At 43.2% G+C, this 21,014-nt stretch overlaps 2 protein-coding genes across 5 annotated transcripts; one reads left to right on the top strand and one right to left on the bottom strand.

Annotated features, from left to right (window-relative positions):
* Positions 1–709: 709 nt before the first annotated feature.
* On the bottom strand, positions 710–3,553 carry c19h8orf74 (chromosome 19 C8orf74 homolog). Its single transcript, XM_048227669.1, has 4 exons — positions 3,473–3,553; positions 2,766–2,955; positions 1,281–1,675; positions 710–992 (listed from the first exon to the last, which is right to left on the bottom strand). Exons 1-4 carry the CDS (start codon positions 3,518–3,520, stop codon positions 819–821), a joined length of 807 nt encoding a protein of 268 aa, XP_048083626.1. The 5' UTR covers positions 3,521–3,553; the 3' UTR covers positions 710–818.
* On the top strand, positions 3,087–20,807 carry rp1l1a (rp1 like 1a). Of its 4 annotated transcripts, XM_048227661.1 has the most exons (5): positions 4,128–4,337; positions 4,622–4,660; positions 9,905–10,568; positions 11,315–11,489; positions 11,988–20,807. In XM_048227661.1, exons 3-5 carry the CDS (start codon positions 9,924–9,926, stop codon positions 19,889–19,891), a joined length of 8,724 nt encoding a protein of 2,907 aa, XP_048083618.1. In that variant the 5' UTR covers positions 4,128–4,337; positions 4,622–4,660; positions 9,905–9,923; the 3' UTR covers positions 19,892–20,807. The 4 variants fall into 4 exon arrangements, with proteins under 4 accessions (XP_048083621.1, XP_048083618.1, XP_048083620.1 ...); XM_048227664.1 differs by lacking the exons at positions 4,128–4,337; positions 4,622–4,660 and adding an exon at positions 3,087–3,170; XM_048227663.1 differs by lacking the exon at positions 4,622–4,660.
* Positions 20,808–21,014: the final 207 nt, after the last annotated feature.

The raw sequence follows: 21,014 nt of genomic DNA, 5'->3' as shown, positions 1-21,014 counted from the left end.
TACTTAAATTTTACATACATACGAGATGTATGTTTTTATCAAGTTGATAATGTTCATGAGAATAACTACCGTAAATTCCAAATAATCTTCATAGTATTCACCCTGTGACATACTAACACATTTTTATGTTGATGTTGCCTACCCCAGTATTGCTGTTCATATTTCTAACAGAACTAGAGCCAAATAGGTCGGTTTGATGTAAAACTATGGTCGGTATCCCACAGGTGTGTTTAGACCACTGCCAGATGAGAGGCAGAGTCAGGCGAAACACCTGCATATCCTCAAGCTCTATACCTCTGAGGGAGTCTTTCACCAAACACACGTGAAACAACACCAAATAGTCAGCCATTAGCCAACTATCTGGCCAGACTGAAGCAGATATGTTCGTCCACAGCAGGTTAGTGGATGTACAGTGATGCAGTGCTGCTTTTTCAAAAGGAAGGTGGACTATTTTTAAGCAGTAGACCTGAGCCAGCATGCAGAATTCTAGTTGAAGGTTTAGTCATCTCTAAAAGGTCATTCAGCCTCTGATGTTTGCCTGGCCTTTGATAGGCCTATGTTGAAAACTGCAGAGGCATGCTTCAATGTACTGCTTTATTGTGCTCACTACTTTTGCAAGGGAATTTTCCAAGCTTTTTTTTTTTTTTTTTTTTTTTTAAGTCTCCCCTTCTTGGAAATCCAGGTCATTCAGTTTTGATTCCTTACAACATCCAGAAATATCCGCTTTATTATAAAAAGGTGTGAAAAATACTACTACATGAAAAGGGTTCCTTTTTGCAGTCAATCCCAGATGTGACAAGCATCTCTTAACAAAAAGATTACTTCTTAGTTTTTTGGTGACTTGAGAGGACAACAGGTTCTGGTCGTGCCATGGCTTTCATTTGTATTTTCAGTTCTAAAAGCTCTTGAATAAGTGCACTTTCTTTCATCATGGTCTCCATTATCTTCTCCCCTTGAGCTTTGACAATGTCATGGATTATCTTCTCCACTTCCTATAACAAAACGCATGACATTACATTGAACACTGAACTGCAACATTCACTTTTTAAAAGTTTTTAAATACCTGTCTTCATAGTTCCCACTGCCTCCTACAATTTTCTCCTGAAAGATGTGTGATATTATGCAACATCATCCCAATTCTAGTGAGTTATATTAACTTTGCAGGTACACCACACACAATGACATAAATGAGAAATTATTTGAGCTGTAGAAATGTTACTTTGAAACATGGAGGCGATTAAAAACACTTGAGTCAGAATGCCTGTCTCTAAATCCTTCACCTGTTTTCCTCGGCTGCCCTCCCTGCCAAAGCACTCCAGCGTGGCCTCAAGCTGCTCCTGCTGCAGTCGTCCCGCCTGCTGCCTCAGCTGGCGAATCTCGGCCAGCTTCTCCTCCTGTGCCGAGGCCAGCCTCCTCACTGCATTCTGCGTTTCCCACTCTTTGATGTCCATGCCCTCAGATAGCTGTGGAGGGACAGGGGGCACCTCCACTTTGAGCTGGACCACGGGGTTCTTCGGTGCAGGCAGACTCATGAAGGCCTGGTAGAGCTGTTGGTGGTGCACATAAGTCTCCGCAATGAAGTTGAACATGGTGGCGTGGTGGACTTCAGGGAGGCTAGGAAGACATTGTGATACTCTCTCTGCAGTCAACTCAATAGCCTGGTCTCTCTCCAAACCTAGACAGTGACCGCAGGTAGATGGAACTTGGTTGCCAAATCAATCTGATGCACAGGTTCATATAACCATTATGTGGGGGAAAGCCCATCCATGGGGTATTTATTCATGCTCAGATTTCAAAGCTAATTAACATTATGTACATGTCATCCATATTAAATTATTAATTATTAATTTAATTTTTACTATCCGATTGTTTTTTTTTCTCTCTTTTTGTCCTTTAGCCAGACCCCCTAATTTTGGTCAATTGGTACCATTCTAGGGGAATAAGTCTCGGTCTCTGGTCGGATTTTTGACAAGGTATACCACCCTAGAGTTAGAAAAAGTGATAACATTGCGTATTGGGTATAGCTTCTTGTGTTTTATTAAACCTATAGCATGTGATAAATAAAAGTTCTGGAACATTCATAATATGGGTTTTCAGCAAATGTATGAAGACATTTCAGGAATTTCAGTAAGAACATTTCATTTTAATATGTCTTCAAAATGAAAAACAAAACCCAGAATTTTGAACCTGACTTCATCCAATGTTAAGATTTCTGTACTTGAAATGTATGCAAATTAATGGATATTTCATTACATAATGGCTCATTTACATAATATTTCAGAAAACTTTCAATACAAAAAAAATTGACATGTTGTAAACAATCAGCTGTGTAAGATTTGTGGGTTAAGATGTTTGTTAAGATGTTTTGCCTATTCACCTGTAATAAATCCCATATAATAGCCAAGGGTGATAACACACAAAAAGCTACTGCCAATGCAATGCTACTCGTGTGGCATACCTTGCCAAAAATCAGACTTATTCCCCTCAGATGCTACCGACTAACCCCTCTGGCTCAAGTATTTTTTGGCAGCACGTTTCTTTCCACAACTGGAAGTAGGCCTAAAGAAGAAGAGCATATGCACGATTGCACCTTTCTGTGCATTACTTCAACAAATTTCCCTTATCACGGATTTGCACGCTGAAGAAACAACCGAGTCAACCTGTACTATCACCTCACCAGCGCAAGCGCGCGTGCGCACGCACTCACCCCCGTCTCATTCATTGCCTTTAATATAACACAAAACGAGGATCTTAAAAACTAACACCTTTTAGATTCGGCAGTAGTTCCTTTGACATTCTGGCGACTTCAGACGTGGCTGTCCAAGGGAATCCACGATTCACTGCGAACATTGCGACCTCATAGACAAACTCCTGATGCAGGAGCTGTCTCTGGCTGTCTCCCACAAACTCATTCCACTGGAAATGTTCACTCAGGCGCTGCATACCTTCTCGTTTCTGGTGTACAAAGAGAAGACGTAAAGAGGACTGGAAAGCTGTTTGGAAAATGAACCATCGATTGCGAGAAAAGGCTGCAATCATCTTTAACTGTGGTACCCAATATTACATTTTTATCCCGAAAGCAACGTGTTTGCATGCACCTGCACTTGTCGCGCAAGTCTGTGCTAAGGTTGGCTGACAGACATTAGGGTCGGTACACAACATAGCCAACGGTAAGTGGACACGCATGAATAAATCATACAGGCCTACACATTCATTGCTAAAATGCTTTTGTATCGATCTATTTATGAAAGCAAGCCTGTTAACTTGTTGCCTCGCAAGTTGTGACTTGGCTAACGTTGTGTGTGATGTGTGATGAGTAGGCTAGGCTAGCCTATGCATCACCCAGTGCCACAATTAGATGTTTTAGATCTAAAATACGCAAGAACGGTAACAAGTAGCATTCCTAATCTGTAATGTCTGTCACGTCGGGGGTATAGCCTACACATAGCTCTGAAGTAATGTATAGGCCTACCTCTACTTTGGCAATCCTTTGCATTTCTGTTGCTGTTAGTGAGGCCATAGCTTGTGTTGTTTAGGGGCGTCTTGTTACCCAGGTTACCTTGGAGAGGTTCGCTCTTGCTGCAGCAAGCGCGTGAGGGATGTCAATTTTAGTGACTTTATGGAGCCTACTGTATATTGTATTTTTCCCCCCTTAAAATTATTATTATTATTATTATTTTAAATATAGTATGTGCCAGACAAAACAGCTCATCCAGTTCAACGACTGCTTAGACTGTTTGAAGTCTGTCTTGCCAATTGAATTACCATGACCACCAGTTATAGAGAGTTTATCATGGAGATAAATCATTAAGCTTTAGGCTATCATGGACATGTAGGTGTTCTAGTTCAATTCATTTTCTTGAATATGTTTACATGTTTGTAATTTAACGTTTGGCATACTATAAGAAAACACTGACATCGTGCTTTGCACAAACGGTAACCTAAGAGTTAAATCCTACTGGTACAGATGGCCGAGCAGGCATAATCCTCTTTCATATATGAGCCCCACTCCCTCTTCATAATTGGACGCGCTTGCTTTTGATAATTAGTCTAATGGAACGATCGGTGTCAAAGTAGCGAGAACAATGTAGCTACATTGTGTCTCCTAGGATGTGTGGGATTTTTTTTATTGACATTAGACAACAACAACACAGTCCACTGCAGCCAGTTTTTTGTTCAACATTTAAGAGGCTCTCAGAGATATTGAGAGCAGTTTTAATCTGTTGAATTGTCCTGTTGGATTTCTGCGGAGGTGTCTCTGGTGACCTATATGTCTATTGGATGGGAAGGTTGCTGTACCTAATGGAGAGATTTGATCTGTTGGATGAGATGAAATGGTAAGGTAGTTGATTTTAACTTCTTTTAGGAATTTGAGAACAGTTTGAACAAATGAGTAAAGCAATCTCGATTTGTCTACTGTATTGTGGTTATACTTTCAGCAACTTACAAGTCACACAGAATAAGCATGTTTTTTAAGAAGGGAGAAGGGAATAGGTTACTGATATTAATTGATTAAATAAGTAAAGTAAATACTCTAATATTAAACATCACAAATATAGACTTTAGGCCTACATGTCTGTCTTAACATGTCTGTTAAATAAGATTACATTTTATGGAACAGGAAAGATATGGAGGCTCAGGCTCATGGCTCAAAGTAAAGGTTAGTAAAGGCTTATATTATCCAAATTCATAATGTAACAGAATGAAATATGAAATATCTAAACTTGAATAATTCTGTGTTAGAACGCACAACAGTGTTTTGGCTACATAATGTCACACATTTTTGCTACCATTTTTAAAGTCACCCACCTCTGTTCTAGAATGACACCAGCAGATGATGAAAAATGTGAATAAGTAGACGATGTTTTAGGGAAACAGCGTAACAGCAAAGGGATCCATTATTGATTCAAGGAAAGCATGTAGTAGGCTACAGTCACATGCTATTGGTTCTTAGTAGTTACATTGTCATTACCTTTAAATAATATATTCAAGCCTCAGGTGTGCTGAAGTAATTTCATGAAATGTTGGCCCCAAAAATCATTCTGTCTTGCTACAAGACCACACAGTGTACTGAGATGTGATTTTCAAGACAGTTGAAAGTATCTATTCCATATAATTGGAAATCTAAAAACAAATGTACATAAGTATGTATTTCTGACACAGTATGGCAGCCTTATGGCACCAAGGGGGAAGGGCCTCTCTGCTTGTATGAACAGAAAGCTAGCTGTTGTCACTTCCCCTCTCGTGGGTCCCAGTGATGCAGCTGTGCCTTGTCGTATGTTAAACAGGGTGTGTGCTGTGTAGCATGCTGGTTTCATAGGGAATCTACTGTGATGGCAACATGTGTCACACCTGGCTTAGTGGAGGGGAGCTCTGCCGAAGTCTCATGGAAGATTGGTCATTACAGAATCCTGCTCTCAGTTGAATGTAATTAGATGGCAGAATGGCTTTGTGTGCATTTCAGATTGAGGTCTGACGGGACATTTCAGTAATTCCCCATTAAGTGCATCACCTGGTGGGATGCTTTACTCTAACTTAAAAATATGAATACAAACCCAATTAACAATGATTCATTCGATAGGCCTGCAGATGAAAAGTTTAATCCTGCCTGGAAACTGTTAAGTTAGTGTTAGTCTGGTCTATTCACACCTTCTGTGGGTCCTATAATTTAAATACTGGGCAAAGTGCAAAGTCAAACCAAAGCTTGCTTAATATCTATACAAAATCTATCTAAGCAAAGATTCTTGGGTCAGATAAAAGCTGTCTCACACCACATGATGCCATTAGTTCATTCATGAGAACTTTGCTCTGACTAGACTGACTTTGCACTTTGCGCTCAGCATTACATTAGGGGCGTGTGAGTAAATGGAAAGCAAACTAAAACAATTCTAGATCTAGATCTTGACTTATCAAATGGCTCTATACGTGTATCTGCATACAAATGCAAAATCATTGCATTCACAAATTATCCTTTTTCTCACATTCTTTTGGAATGAATCCAGAGAGGGTTTAAGCGGATTTTTGATGAACCTGACTCAAAGTATGCAAAGTCAAGCAAGTTAAAATGCTGACAAGAAGTGCATATTTCCTCTTAATAGAAACAAGAGCAAACAGGACAGGAATACCAGCTAATCCTGTTTGAACTCAGAGAGAACATACACTAGGTTATATTATCTAAGACAGTGACGTCAACATGGTCTGCTCCTGATTGGCTAGAACTCTGTTATACTATTGTACTACTCACATTTTAAAACCAGTGCTATCATAATTGTTAAAATAAGTGTAAGAACCAAACAATTTAGAAAAAAACATACAGAACATCTCTCAACTTGCCATACAGCATGTCAGAAGGTGCATAATGTAACTAAATATGAAGCATGTGCAATGCAGAAATCAGGGAGTGTCACATCGCTTACATTTTGTTTTTTAATAAAATGATTTTCCATTTTGGCATGATATTAGGCTTTAAACATGATTTATTCATTTTATTGCCAAATTTGAATGTCTAAAACAAAAAAAGCAATTTATCAAACACTTTGAATAGTATAAAATCAACTAGGGCCGCAACACAATTGCACTCGCCTCTCCCTTTCTTTCACGTCATTGTATGAGTGGGTAATGGCGGGTAAGAGTTCAGAGTGACAGTGCAGAGGATGTGCTAGCTCAGTATAACCACACAGATTATACTAAGACTATACTAAGCCACGGTCCTGGCAGTAATAGACTTTAATGGCTCTTTAGCCACCTCCCATGTACACTGTGTTTACATATCCGATGATATCGATATCATTGCACATGTGATGTGGTATGGAACAGAAACACCTAGTTTTGCTCTTTCTTTGGTTAGCTAATGCTTATCAACATCTATTTAATCATTGTCATAGGGGATTTTACTGAAGGATGTTGAGTTCATCTGATGCTACACCTTTAAGGGTGTTTGATACGGTATTCCTCTGTACAGGCAAGCTCGACCTACAGCACTACAGATTATCCTTAATGTCTTTAATCACTGTCTGTTCCCAGAGTGTGTCTGTGTAACTGTGTGCTAAGATTTTAGGTAGTCTGGTGGTACAAAATGCAGCCATATTCCAACCATGCCATCTTTTCAGAATCTGAATTACAGCCAGCTATTTTATAAAACACCCTGCCTTCTACCTGTATCATTCACTAAGCCATGCTAAACAGATTTACAGTATATGATCTATCATATTAACAACTGTTGTTCACTCATGTTATCATTTGACAAGCTAAAATAATATGCACCTAGTTACAGTTTAACCCTAGATATACTGCATTAGACCTCACTTTTCAGCCGTTTGTTGAAGCACGCTCATGTCGAAAACAGTTCCAGTGGCCTTGGGGCGCTACTCATGCTTTTAGTAATGTTTGTGATTCAGTCAGTTGTTCACCCATAATGGAGCCCAAATTCAAGTTCCTCCCACACACTATCTAATTTGTGCCTTATTTATTTGTTCCCAGTGGATGGTAGTGTCTATTACGGCTCCACAGCGTTCATCCCACACATACACTTAATTCTGTTCCATTACTCTCTTAATGACAAGCAGTTTGCACATGCAGTGCCATTGTTCTATATGTGAGTGTGTTAAAAATACTCATGTAACAGTGTGACAGAGTGGATGTTATAGAGATCAAGACGCTTAAAATGTAATTTTGGATGAAGCACTATCCTCTGCCCACGTTATTCTAAAGCACTTTATGTAAACAATGTGGACTATGTTTGTATTTATTAAATGGCAGCATTAACAGTCCCAACTCAACATCAGGTTTATTGATATTAAATAATGCTGCATTGATACTGAATCTGTGCAGTGTTCCACTTCTACCTCTGTTGACTTTTACGCAATCCAGGAGTGGCCGTCTAAGGCCTTAGATTTCAGTGAAATCTCAAGGTGATTAAAGAGGCTTTGCGTTCTATCCTTAGCTTGCAAAGGCCCTGATTAGTGGCGAGACTTTTTGTGGGAGGGCTTTTGAACTCTCCATTACCGCAGCAACATTCAGCTCACAGCAGCACAGGTCCCGCTCAGAACGCTCAGCTGTCTCCTCTTATTTGAGTGTAAAAGCTGCATGTACATTGTCAGTATCAGTTTGGATCATGGAGCTGCAAAGTGTGAGTAGAGTATCTATTTTTTAGAATTGAATGTAATTTGGTCATGTGCAAAAAGTAGGCGTATTCATGATGTGACAGTCGTCGTGTGCCTAGATTAGCCATTATAAATTGTAAATAAGCTTACTCTTGGTAGGTGTGGTAGGTTTTAAAGCTGGTTTGAGCAGGGTGTGATGTATATAGGCTATTTTATTGTTGAAAATGATCAGTAACATATTGATATATCTATTTTCAATTGTTTTAATTGTTTTACACCCAAATGTGTTTGTGATGTAATAAGCCTGTTCTCGCTTCAGAGCAGGGAGTCTGTAAAACTGTGTACATAATGTCTAATAGGTATGTTGTTACTGTAAACATGTCTAAAGGTGTCCCAGGCACCTTTGACTGCTGGATTAACCCACCATTTAAGGTCTAAGCATGGAAGTGCCATTTAAATCAGGCCTTTCATTAATCCCCAGACAGACCTAGTTTGTGGGTTTGGACTTGGTATTCCCCAGTTCAGTTTCCACCCTCACTACATTTCTGGTTTATTGTTCTTTTTACTACTAGACACAATCTAAAATATTCAGGTCTATTAGTTACAATGTAAAACTATTGCATTGGGTTGTTTGGGTTTGGAAAGGGTATGGGAGCTGAAATCATCACGGGATGCAGACTCACTTGTCTGCTAGAGATGATATCTCAATAATTAGGTTTCTCTGTTTCATGTAGCCTTTTCACAACCCCTCTCTCAGGGAAAAGCAGCTTGTTGAGAGGCACAGAATAACATTATGCTAATTAACCTCAAGCTACTGAATTGGCCAGCAGATATTACTTCTTAAGTGTTTCCTCTTATGTAATTTAGCAATGAGATTTAATCAGATGGTATCCATTTGAGATTGGCACCTAATATTAATACTATGTAGTCATCAGAACATTCAATAACTAAATCAATTGAATGTTTACAGGATGAATGATTTAAGTCAGACACTTGACACTTATATTATGTATTGTACATGACAAATTCAGACACTTTGTAGTAATTGGCAAGGTTATTATGCTTGTTTTGATACCTGTAGTGGATTTTGCCAGTTATTTTGCCAAAGCTCTCTTTAAATGTATATATATATATATATATATATATATATATATATATATATATATTGTGCTGGTAAACTATACTATTTTAATTGTTGAAGTTTATTCAGGTTTTACACTTGTTGTAGACACTCTTCACACTTCTTCATCTTGACTATGAAGGCAAGCAGACTGTACTTAGCTATTGAATAGTTTGTAATGGCCTTGGTATGAAAAACTTGCTTCTAAAGACTGCTGCCTTAACCCCCACACCTCTGCCAAGTAAGGCATTGGAAACTCCCTGCTGTTACAATCCTCTTGGGAACAGGCAGACTGACAGACAGAAATCTGGCAGCCTCTAGCTGTCCAAGTAGTTAAACGGTCACAAAAGCAATAGGTAGAACATTGGAGGGAGAGATTAGATTCAGAACTGCACTGCTGTCACATGACTATATGTTCCCTGTATTTAAATAGATTGAAAATCCCAAATAAACATTGGCATTATGGGCATACTCTATGAGTGGGCAGGGTCAGGGTTATATGAGTGTCCATATAAATTGTTAAGATGGGGACATAGAGCAGGACATTGCTTTGTCTCACATCAAGTTTGATATCTTAATGAAGAGAATGTGATTACTTTGATGACTAATGAATAGAATAATAATTTGAGTAGTATAATATGATTACTGTAATGACTCTAATCCTCCTTTACTCTGTGCCCAGTGTGGAGTGAGTGGGCAGAATGCACAGTGGACCCTCTGGTTTCCCGGACCTGAGCTCCCCGTTTAAGAATGACCCCCAGCAGCCTCAGTCCCTCACGCCTCGTTTCCCCACCAACGTGACCACTGCCGCGCCGGCCAAGCGAATCACCTTCTTCAAGAGCGGCGACGCGCAGTTCAGCGGCGTGCGCATGGCCATTCACAACCGCAGCTTCAAGTGCTTCGACGCCCTGCTGGACGACCTCTCGCAGAAAGTGCCGCTGCCGTTCGGCGTGCGCACCATCACCACGCCGCGTGGCACGCACAGCATCAAGCGCCTGGAGCAGCTGGAGGACGGCGGCTGCTACCTGTGCTCGGACCGCCGCCTCGTCAAGCCCATCAACATGGAGGTGGCGGGGAAACGGCCGACCGTGTGGCACAACCACAGTCGCCCGCACAGTGCCCGCCGTAGGCCCACGCGGCCCGAGGAGGCCCCGCCCGAGCACGCCAGCCCGCACTACTACCGCCACTCCAAGCGCATTGTGCTAGTGAAGAACGCCGACCCGGCGGTGAGGCGCTCCATTGTCCTAAGCCGCCGGACGGCACGCAGCCTCCGCGTCTTCATGGAGGAGGTGTCCGAGCTCATGCAGTGCCACATCAAAAAACTCTACACGATTGAGGGACGCAAGGTAACTGGACTTTTGTGAAGACAGTGCTATCATATCTCATGTAGAAGCACCCCATTCACAACATGTGCCATCTGCAGATAATTTATTACTGATATTAATCTGATTATCATTACAAATCAACCTGTGGCTGTCAACTATTGCCATACTGTAATAGTGCACAACCTGATGTTCTGATATCAGGTAATATTTTATTTTTTTAAAGTGCATTACAGAGAATACTGTATCTGAATCTGTAACTGTATAGAAGGTTTTGAGGTTAAATGTAGTTAATTTGAGAAACAGATTTTTTGTTCAGAGGATCTTAAAGCACAGTATAATGACTGAACTGAAAGTTATTCACAAAAACATTATTCCCTAAAAATAGTGTCATATTAAGTCAATAGAGTCACTGTGAGTCATCCTTAAAAGTCAAATCTACAGATGTGTCATGCTGCTGCAGTACAACGCTTTCATCTACACTGCATGGTGATGTTAGAACTTGAAAAGATGAATGGGGTTATTGTGACCTTGACTTTGTCTCAGTGTAGTATTGATTGATATATCCAGTGGTTTCGGTGACATTTTGATGTATTATTCATGTTCGTGTTGAAGTCAGGGTAGGTTGAGTTAAAAAATATGTTTACCAGCAATGCTTAGGTGCATATTGAAAATCATGAAAACCTGATACATCATATACTGATATGGTCTCTTCCTGTTCAGAAACAGTGCCCTAACATTGTTCCCTTTGTGTATGCCTGTGTGTGCAGATTGACAGCATCCAGACATTGATGCACTGCCCTAATGTGCTGGTGTGTGTGGGTCGGGAGCCGTTCAGGCCTCTAATGGTAGAATGCCGGAAGAACTCCGAGGAGAAGCTCCCGGGGGTGAGCGCCCGCTCCCGCTCCAGCCTCTGCAGCGAGGGACACGAGAGCAAGAAAAATGGTAGGGCCATGAGAAGAGTGGCATAGCTAATACACTCCTTTGTCTAACAATATGAAACGAAAAATACAAAGCACCAAAAGCATACAGAGTGTTTCTAGACCACCATAGCAAACATTATACAATAGTAGCATACTAAACCTATAAAAACCTTCAGGTATGTACACAATACATGTTTCTTGAGTTGACACTATATGATACTATATAAGAAAAATGAGGCCCATTGCTGATAACAAGTATGCAATGTGTGTTGTATTATCTAGTAAGATAGATATTAATTATTTAGCATATATAGACTATGTCCTCTGTCCTCTACATATCATATGCTGTCCAGTCAGTAAGGGTACATTTGCCAATATAAAGTGATTACCATTATCTTCATAGTGGCATAGTACTAATACTAATACTATGGCCTAGTACTACTGGTAGATGTTTTACTGAGACTATTAATGATCATACAGTGCAGTAATATTAATTTGTGTCATTATTTTGTACTTACAGTGAATTTTGGTCTCGAGACAAAGAAGAGCATCATCCACCCAAGGTCAGACTCCAGCAACAGGTCAACTCGATTCTCTCTGTCATCAGAGAAATCTTACCCAAATGGACTGTGTACACCTGGCCAATCTGGCTATGTCACAAACTGCCCTCATAGTAAGGAAGCCATCATAAATGATGACATTGAGAAGCGAGTCCTTGTCAACAAAGATGGCAGCCTCTCTGTTGAAATGAAAGTCCGCTTCCGCCTCACCAACGATGAGACTCTCCAGTGGTCCACGGAGATCAAGAAATCCCCTGGGGTCACCAACGATGCCATTAACGAGAAGGAAGCAAATCCCCATTACCTACAGCAAGGTAAAGAGTCCTCAGAGCGGGAGTCAAGTGGTGAGGTCGAAGAGACTTATGGCAAAGTACACCAGAGACGAATGGCGGAATCTCACTGTGAAAACTGCTGCAACCACTGCCAGGAATATGACATATGGAAGAATCCCATGCACAGAGAACACCACAGATCATCCAGGCTGGTCAAGTCCTCCAGCTCCAGCGCATCATCCCATAAAATTGTCCACAAGGAGGCGTCTGTGGACAGCATTCGCACCGTCTCCCGCTCCAGTGAGGAATATACAGAGCACGTGGTGGAGAAGGCCTCGTGCTACCAGCAGACTGTGGAAGGAGGAGATACCATGGTGGAGTACTGCACCATAAGCCGCTGCTGCAGCCGCAGCGAGGTTTGTTCCATGGCCACGACATCAAAGAGCAAGAGGTCCCACGCTGAGAGGTGTGAGGGAGAGAGCCGAATGCTTCACAATGGCGAGAGGAGACCAGACACATCAGAGCGAAAGCACCGTCACTCAGGCATGTGCTGTGTTGAGGTCACCAAGGCATCAGACACAGAAGAACGCCCTGTCTCTGCGATCAGCAACTCCTCCAAAGTGCTTGAGTCCCTGAAGGAGGATCAGGATGATGACGATGATGACCTCCCACTCGGCTCGTCCAGAGCCTCTCTGTGTTCTCAGGGTGAACAGGAAAACAAAGTGTCCAGCAGGGCGAAAACTCGCAGTAAAACGCCAGATGAGCGTCTTTTGTCTCCAAAGCTAAGGGAAGCGTCTGCTTGCTCTTCAAGGTTATCAAAGCACAAGCTCAAAAATGCTTCTCCCGCACCAGCAGACCAGCAGCAAGACAGTCCCATTCCTAATGGCAGGCCCGAGAGCACAGCATCCAGAGGCTCCTCAAAATGCCACTCTTGTCAGTGCGGAGCAGCGTCCCCTCAATCAGAAAATGCTGAAGAGGGTGACAGGCCCCCAAGCACAGTGTCAAAATCCAGCAGAAAGTCAAGAGAATCGCACACGTCTCACAAATCAAATGCCCAGTCTGCTGAGAATGAAGGCGAGGAGAAGGAGAAAGAGGAGGAGAAGGAGGAGGAGAAGGAGGAGGAGGAGAGAACACTAAGTGCCATGTCAGGAGTCAGTGGAGGATCTGTAAAGTCCAGTGTGTGTCCCCATTGTGGTGGGTGTGACCCTGAGAGTGAGAGTACTTCCAGACATTCAGAGGAGTTGACAGATAAAGTAGAAGATAACCAAGCCAATGGAGAGGCTGAGGAAAAGCCACCCAGTGTCATGTCAGAGAGGTCAGCAAGGTCAGTGAAATCAGAGAAATCCAGCAAATCTACGAAATGTGAGAATCATGTGTCATCAAGAGGCACCACACCAGCATCAGACATAGCCGAGGGTGAAGCAGATGGTGGACAGGAAGTCCCAGACGACAGAGTGGAAAGTGCTCAGTCCAACAATTCAAAAGCCTCCAAGAAGTCTGCTTGCTCAAACTGTCGGAAGTCATCAGTGACTGAATCAGCTACAGGGGATGAGAAATCAGGATCTGCCTCTTCAGAGAAAGAAGAGGACAGAGTTGGTAGCTCCTTGTCCAATAAATCCAGGGTATCACACACATCAAACTGCTCCACCTCAAACAGAGCAAAATCACCAAGATCAAACCATTCAGGGAGTCCAGCTTCCATTGCAGAGGATGGTGAAGCAAGGGATGGGGCCACATCAGCTCAGTCAAATGCTTCACAAGCATCGAGGATGTCAAGGAAGTCTGAAGGAGCTGAGGTGAAGCAAGCAGAGAGTCAAGCTTCTGTTGCCTCAGAGAAACAGGAAACAGAAGAAGCCCTTCCGGAGAGATCTGTTAGTGTTGTGTCATCCTTAAAGCAGGCATCCGTGGAGGAGAAGCCAGGCACTGATGAAGCTGTAGAAGGCAAAACCATCGATGAAAGAGCAACAAGTGTTATGTCAAATAAGACAAACACATCAGTCAAGTCCCACAGATCCCACAAATCAAACTGTTCTGCTTTGAGAAGAGCAAAATCGCCTGCAGCCAAGAGCCCTGATGAGACTGCTGTCACTACAGGTGAAGAAGAGGAGGAAAAGAGGGCAGACAGTGCATTGTCTGCAGCATCAAGGCGATCTGCTAGACCTGAAAGCAAAGCATCAGAGAGGGCAGCAAGCCAAACCTCAGCTGTATCTGACACTTGCCAACAGGAAACTGAAGCACCCGAGGAAGAAAGAGCAGCAAGCTCGCTATCAAATAAATCAAAGGCCTCCAATAGATCCAATTTATCTCCAAAGCAGTCATACACTGATGAGGAACCTTCACCTGCAGAGGACAACTCGGCAAAAGCAACTGAAGAACCTGCAGAGGGCAGCCGGGCACCCAGTGTGATGTCCAATGCCTCTGCCAGATCAAGAGCATCCCATAAGTCAGCTTGTTCAACAGCGTCACGGGCAAAATCCCCAAGGGCAGCAACACCTGCAAAGGTCAAGGATTTAAATGGAAAAGCACCTGAAGCAGAAAGAGAGAATGTCAGTGATCCAGAGCCTGAGGCTATTACAGAGGAGAGAGCAGCCAGTGTCATGTCTAATAAATCAGATGCTTCTGTTAAATCCAAAGCCTCACAGAAGTTGGCCCTCGCTGCTCCAGAGAGGGCCAAATCACCCAGGCCTAAGAGTCTAGCAAAAGTGAAGCAAGAAGAGAAAGAAAATGAAGCTGAGAAGAGACCAGCCAGTTCCTTAAGTGTTAAGTCTGATGTATCGAAAACCTCAAGACGGTCAAAGAGAGCGGTGAGTCCAGCCAATCCACTGGAAGATAAGACAAACTCTGCCCCAAAGGAGAGATCATCCAGTGCCATGTCCAGGAAATCAGCAAAGTCCTCCCCAAAAACCCATGAGGAGCCTGCAGCTGAGGAGAGTGGGCCTAGTGAAACAAATGTAAAAGACAATGCTTCAAACCATGAAACAACAGAGCCATTAGCAAACTCCAACCCAGCAGAAGGTGCGGAAGAAAAGGAGGAGAGGGCAGCAAGTTCAATGTCAAATAAAACAGATGCCACAGTCAAGTCCGGGAAATCTCCCAAATCTACATCAGACAAAGCACAAACAGCTCGGGCCAAGAGTCCTGCTCCATCTGACAGGGGGAAGGAGGACGAGAGTGAAAAAAGACCTTTAAGCTCATTGTCTGTTGAAACAGACGTATCAAGATCATCCAGAAAATCTCAGGCTAAAGAGGCTAAACGATCTCCCAGCCCTGCAACAAAACAGCCTGATGGACAAGAATTAGAAGTTACTTCCGAAGAAAGACCTACTAGTGCTATGTCCAAGAAGTCCACAAAGTCATCAAAAAAACAGGGTAAGGCAGAAAATGAATTTCAGGAAAGAGTATCCAGTGCAATGTCAAATAAAACCACGGTGTCTATTAAATCTAGAAAGTCCCAAAAGGCAAGCCACAATCCTGAAGCACATTCTGATGACACTGCAAAAGCGAAGGAAGCAGAGCAGAGACCTGAAAGTGTAACGTCACAAACCTCTGACGAAAAATGTCTCAAAGGTGCTACAGAAACAGACAATGCTCAAGCAGAGCCCACCGATACCCCTGCAGGCCAAGAGGTCGAACAGGCTTCAGAGGAGGTCAACGAGAGGTCAAAGAGTGCCTTAAGTGTGGCCTCCCACACCTCCAAGAAGTCAGCCCGAGCTCCCTCTCCCAGACCGAAATCTAGCCAAAGTAAGACCGGAAAAGCTGAAGAAGAGCCAAGGGCGTCCAGTGCATTGTCCGGTAATTCAAAAGTGTCTTCAAAGTCAAAGAAGTGTCAGTGCAATCATTCTTCACCTCCAAAAACATCAGATTCCCTAGAGTCAACAACATCAAAGGCATCAAAAATGCAAGAAGAGAATGTACAGCCAGAAAATGCAGAAAGGCCATCAAGACTTGAAGCAACTGCTATAATTACCACTGAGCCTAGTGAGGATCGGGAGGAACCTGACCCCTTGGTGGAGAAGAAAGCAGAGAGTGTAAAATCATCTAGATCAAGCACAAAGAGCAAGGCTGGAGGTCTAAAGAAAGAGAGGGAAGATAGGAGTCCCTCAGCTTTGTCAACATCATCTGCCAAAGTGACCCGCAGTAAATCGCCAGCACCTGCCAAAGCAGAAGAGCCTTCTGCTATCAATCCACCTGAGAACACAGATACGAGCAAAGAGGGGAATGACAGTGGAAATGAAAAAGCTGCAAGAGATTCTCGGCCAAAGTCAAGTGCTTCGGTGCGGTCAGAAAAGTCAACTAAATCACACAAAGTCACCAAAACAAGTGATGTGTCCAAGGAAGCATCTTATCTAGATGTAAAAGTTCCCATAACTGATTTAGATGGTAAGAGTGAAAATGGCAGTATTAAGTCTTTTAAGTCAACCAAAAAAGCGAAGTCTGTTAAATTTGATAAGACCCCAGAAAAAGAACCAACCGAGGAGAAAACTGCAAGGACAAATTCAGGGGACACATCTGATATATCACAGAATTGCTCAAGCCCAGCTTCAGAACATCCAAACCAAAATAAGACACCTACAATACGCCTTGCCTCTACATCTAGTGATAGTGTCCTATCCAATGCACTCTCTGCGGCAGATCTCTTAAGAGAGCTGTCTGGAAACACAAGACCAGGCAGCAGAGTTTCAAGTAATGTATATAGAGAAAAAGAAAATGACAAGCTGGAAACTAAAAGTAACAAGAGCAGCAAAGACACACATAAGAAAATCAGCTCCTTACAAAGAGACAAGCAGTCCTCTTTAGAGTTGGTGCAGGCTTGCTTGCCAAACACATCTCCCAATGATGTTGTGAATGAGTGGTTGAGGAACATTCCGGTAGATGGCCCAATGTACGAAATGGAAGATGAATTAGCAGAACCCAAGGATGCACCACAAGTGGAATCAGTTGAGAATGCTGAGGAGACAGGAGAGAGTGAACAGGAAGTCGAGGGGGCTGCAGAGGAGAATGCATCTGAGCCGAATGTTGAGAAGGAGCATGCTCCAGTGGAGCCAGAAGAAGACACTGCCACTGAAGGTGACATGGCCGAGACCTCCCCGGCAGAGGAGTCAAACACTCCCAAACCCAACTCTGATTCACCCAGAAAAGAGCATTTCCCAAAGCGATCCCACTCTAGCGCCCAGGTCATGAAGGCCCTTTTGAGCCCCAAAATTGACAGATGCAACAGCCTCCCAGAGGTCTCCCCTGTGTATGGCAGGAAACTCAGCAAATCTGCCAAAGGACTCCTAGACTGCCTCGCAAAACTTAGACTCATTGACTCTGATCCAACAGGCACCCAAAATGCAAAATACAGTGAGATCATGAACATTCTCCAAACGCTCTGGCTGTATGACCCCACTGAGGGGGATCAGAAGACGCAGAGAGACAAAGATCATTCCCCGGCTGAGGATGAGGCAAATCCCAGATCATCCTCTGGGGTTGATGTCAGCAGTGGCTCGGCTGAGTCGGCGAAGAGCATGATCAACGGTGAGGAGGAGAAAGCTGCATCAGCACCTCCTACTGTGATAGCAGAACAGCTGTCAGATTCAGAGGGGCACAAAGAAGGGGCTGGTAGCGGCGAGGAAGCTGAGGAGGAAACCCCTGCAGAAGCTGCCCCAGAAGAAGGGGGCGATGAAGAGAACGGATCAGTCTCTGCACCAGAGCAGACAGCAGAATCGGAGCAAGAGGAAGCTGTTTCAGACCCAGCCACACCCGATGTTGCTGCAAGAGTCCAGGAAAGCCCAGACGAAGAAGCTGAAAATATCCCAGATGATGCCCCAGTGGAGGTGGGAGAGAGTCCTGAGAGTCCCAAAGAAAATGAGGAAACAGTTCAGTCACCCATTGACAGCTCTGGGAAAGAAAGCAGATCAGCCAATGGAACCGAGAGCGATCGACCAGAGGATTCCAGCTCAGGCACGCCTCCCTCTGTACAACGAGCTCAGCTGTCAAGGAAAGTCTCCCAAGACCCAGATCCAATGTGGGTGTTGAGCCTACTGAAGAAAATAGAGAAGCAGTTCATGTCTCACTATGCCAGTGCAATGGCAGAGTTCAAGGTGCGCTGGGACTTGGATGACAATGTGATGCTTGACACAATGATCAACGAACTCAAAGTTGAAGTGCATAAAAGAATACAAGATAGCATTAAAAGGGAGCTCCAGAAGATTCAGGGTCGTGCAGGGAGATCCCCGAGACCACCTATGACCAGCCTGTCTAAGGAGTTCTCTGTTCAGACTGATCAAAGGCGTCGGCGTTTGAAGGTCATGCGTAAGCAATCACTCATGCCATCCAAAAGCGAGGATAGCGATGCTGCGTCTGGCACAGATAACAGCGATCAGCGCAGTGATGACGAGTACTGCCCATGTGATGCTTGCATGAAGAAGAAACTGGAGGCCAGGCAGGTGCTTCGAGCTGAGCTCATAAACACTGCCCCCATCAGAATGGATTTCGACCTTAGAAAAATCCTCCAGATCAAAAGAGATCCCCCTCCGGCCCCCAAGGTAGAACAGAGACCAGCAGAGCCTCCCAAGAACCAACCAGAGTCAGAGATGCAAGAGAATGAAGAGGAAGGGGGCAACTTGGAGGCGGTCCAGGAGGAACCTGAGCAGGAGGAAGAGGTTCTAGAGGAAATAAATGCAGAGGAGGAGGGGGAGGAGCCAAATGAGGCAGGTGAAAAAGAGGACGCAGAAGCAGAAGAGAAGGATGGCGGAGATGAAGGAGAAGTTGTTGATGGGGAGGATGGAGGTGAAGAGGAGGAGGAAGAAGAAGAAGAGGCAGCAGCAGCAGATGAAACGGTTACTGGGGAGGTGGAGGAGGAGGAAGGAGAAGAAGCTGAAAAGACAAACGAGGACCTCGAAACAGAGGAAGGAGATGAAGAGCACACAGCTGAAGCAGAGATCACTGAGGAAGAGGCAGCTCAAGATGAAGAAGCAGAGGCGGCGGCAGATGGTTTAGGAGAGCAAGACACAGCAAATCAGCAGTTGAGTAAGGATGGAACTGAAGATGAGGCCATTGCAGAGAAGACACCCATGGATGACACAGAAGGAGATGTCGACGGCAACCAAGGTGATTCCTCTGAAGCAGTGGATGAAATAGAGGAAGATGTAGATGAGGAGATTCAAAACGTGTGCAACGAAGATGGGGCCGAAGAGGTCACTGACGCTGAAGGGGATGCTACAGTTCAAAGTGACACAGGAGCCGAGGAAGTTAGCGAAGGACCCCAGGATCAGGACGAGGGTGATGAAGATGAAGCTGAGGAGGACACTGGGGTGGCTGACTTGAAACCCGCCAGAGGGGATTCGTGGGAGCAGTTCCGAAACAGACAGATGACCAGAACATCAGTCGAATCACAGCCAGGATCGATGGACTCCGTGCAGCTGGAGCTGGAAGCCAAGGAGATTGTACAGTCAGTTTTCTCAAGCATCTCTGGTTATAAAATGGACAGGGATGAGACCGACGAAGGCTTGAAGACTACTTCTAAGAAAAGAAGCAGGTCTCCCGCAAGAGCCAACAAACCACGGAGACCCAAGGACAGTGACATTAAAGTGGACGACCTTGAATTTTAGTCTGACCATACACCCTACTGCATAACGCACTTTAAAAAAAGAAAAGACTGCATTTCTGATTATTCGTCTACAGTGGGCCTGCCTATTGTTTGTGTTAGAAACCACAATCTCAACATTCAGTACTGTAATAATGTGTTTCAGAACTGGTTATACACACAGAATGTACAGTGTTTGTAGAAATTGTCATGACTTTTTATGATGTAAAGATGTATCAGTGCATTATCCATATTTTATTCAATGATTGACAGGGATTTTAGGAGTATGTTGTTAAACAATATATCATCATTGTCATTGTGTAAAAACAGCACGTTTCAAGAAAAGAGAGAGCATTATACTAATCTATCTTTGTGATTTGTGCATAACACAACGCTGTTTTTCAATGCTCTCAGAGGACATATGAAAAGTTGTCCCAACCTCAGGGAGTTTGGAAGTATTATTTCAACTTTTTAAAACGTTTCTGCTGAAGTATTTAACAAAGGGCTTTTATCTTTGGGCAACAGAGAGAACTGCTAATATGTACAGAACTGCCGTGTTCAAAGCCAGACTTTCATCCGGAAAAATGTGTCACTTTACGGGTATGTCTGTTTCCAGACTAAGTTTCTCTGATGGTGAGTGTATATGTGTGCTTACAGGCAAGGGTCTCTGGAGAGGGAAAAGATTATATTTCTTTCATGTGCCCCTTGATGTACTGTAATATTCAAAGATGCTGCAATGGTATGAGTGTTTTGAAAGATGTTATGGAATATATATTTGATGCTGCTTAAGTTCTACTTGGTATTTCACACATTTAAACCTTTTGGATAAAGGGATGTACTGTATGTAAATCATACTTGACCCTAACATGATGTAATATTTATTATTAGTGTAATCATACTGTCTGTCATTATTAAATAAATTATATGAACTGTACATGTTATAGAATTGTTTAAAATGTTGTGCTAATTCTTATGGAAATGTTTTCACTCTCAAATTGGAACAGTTAAATTAACCCAGAATAGTACAGAAAAGCCACAAACAACTTACTGTAATTTTCACCCACATCAAGTATTTGGGGAATATTAGTAGGTGGCATGCTTCAAAATGAACCGGAATAATTTTATAGTGCCATCATTTTTTCAGTGGT

This window comes from Alosa alosa, chromosome 19 (genome assembly GCF_017589495.1).
Source record: "Alosa alosa isolate M-15738 ecotype Scorff River chromosome 19, AALO_Geno_1.1, whole genome shotgun sequence".
NCBI classification, from domain to species: domain Eukaryota; kingdom Metazoa; phylum Chordata; class Actinopteri; order Clupeiformes; family Clupeidae; genus Alosa; species Alosa alosa.
The sequence above is the reverse complement of the archived record's forward strand: the minus strand, read 5'-3'. Positions and strand labels throughout refer to the sequence as shown.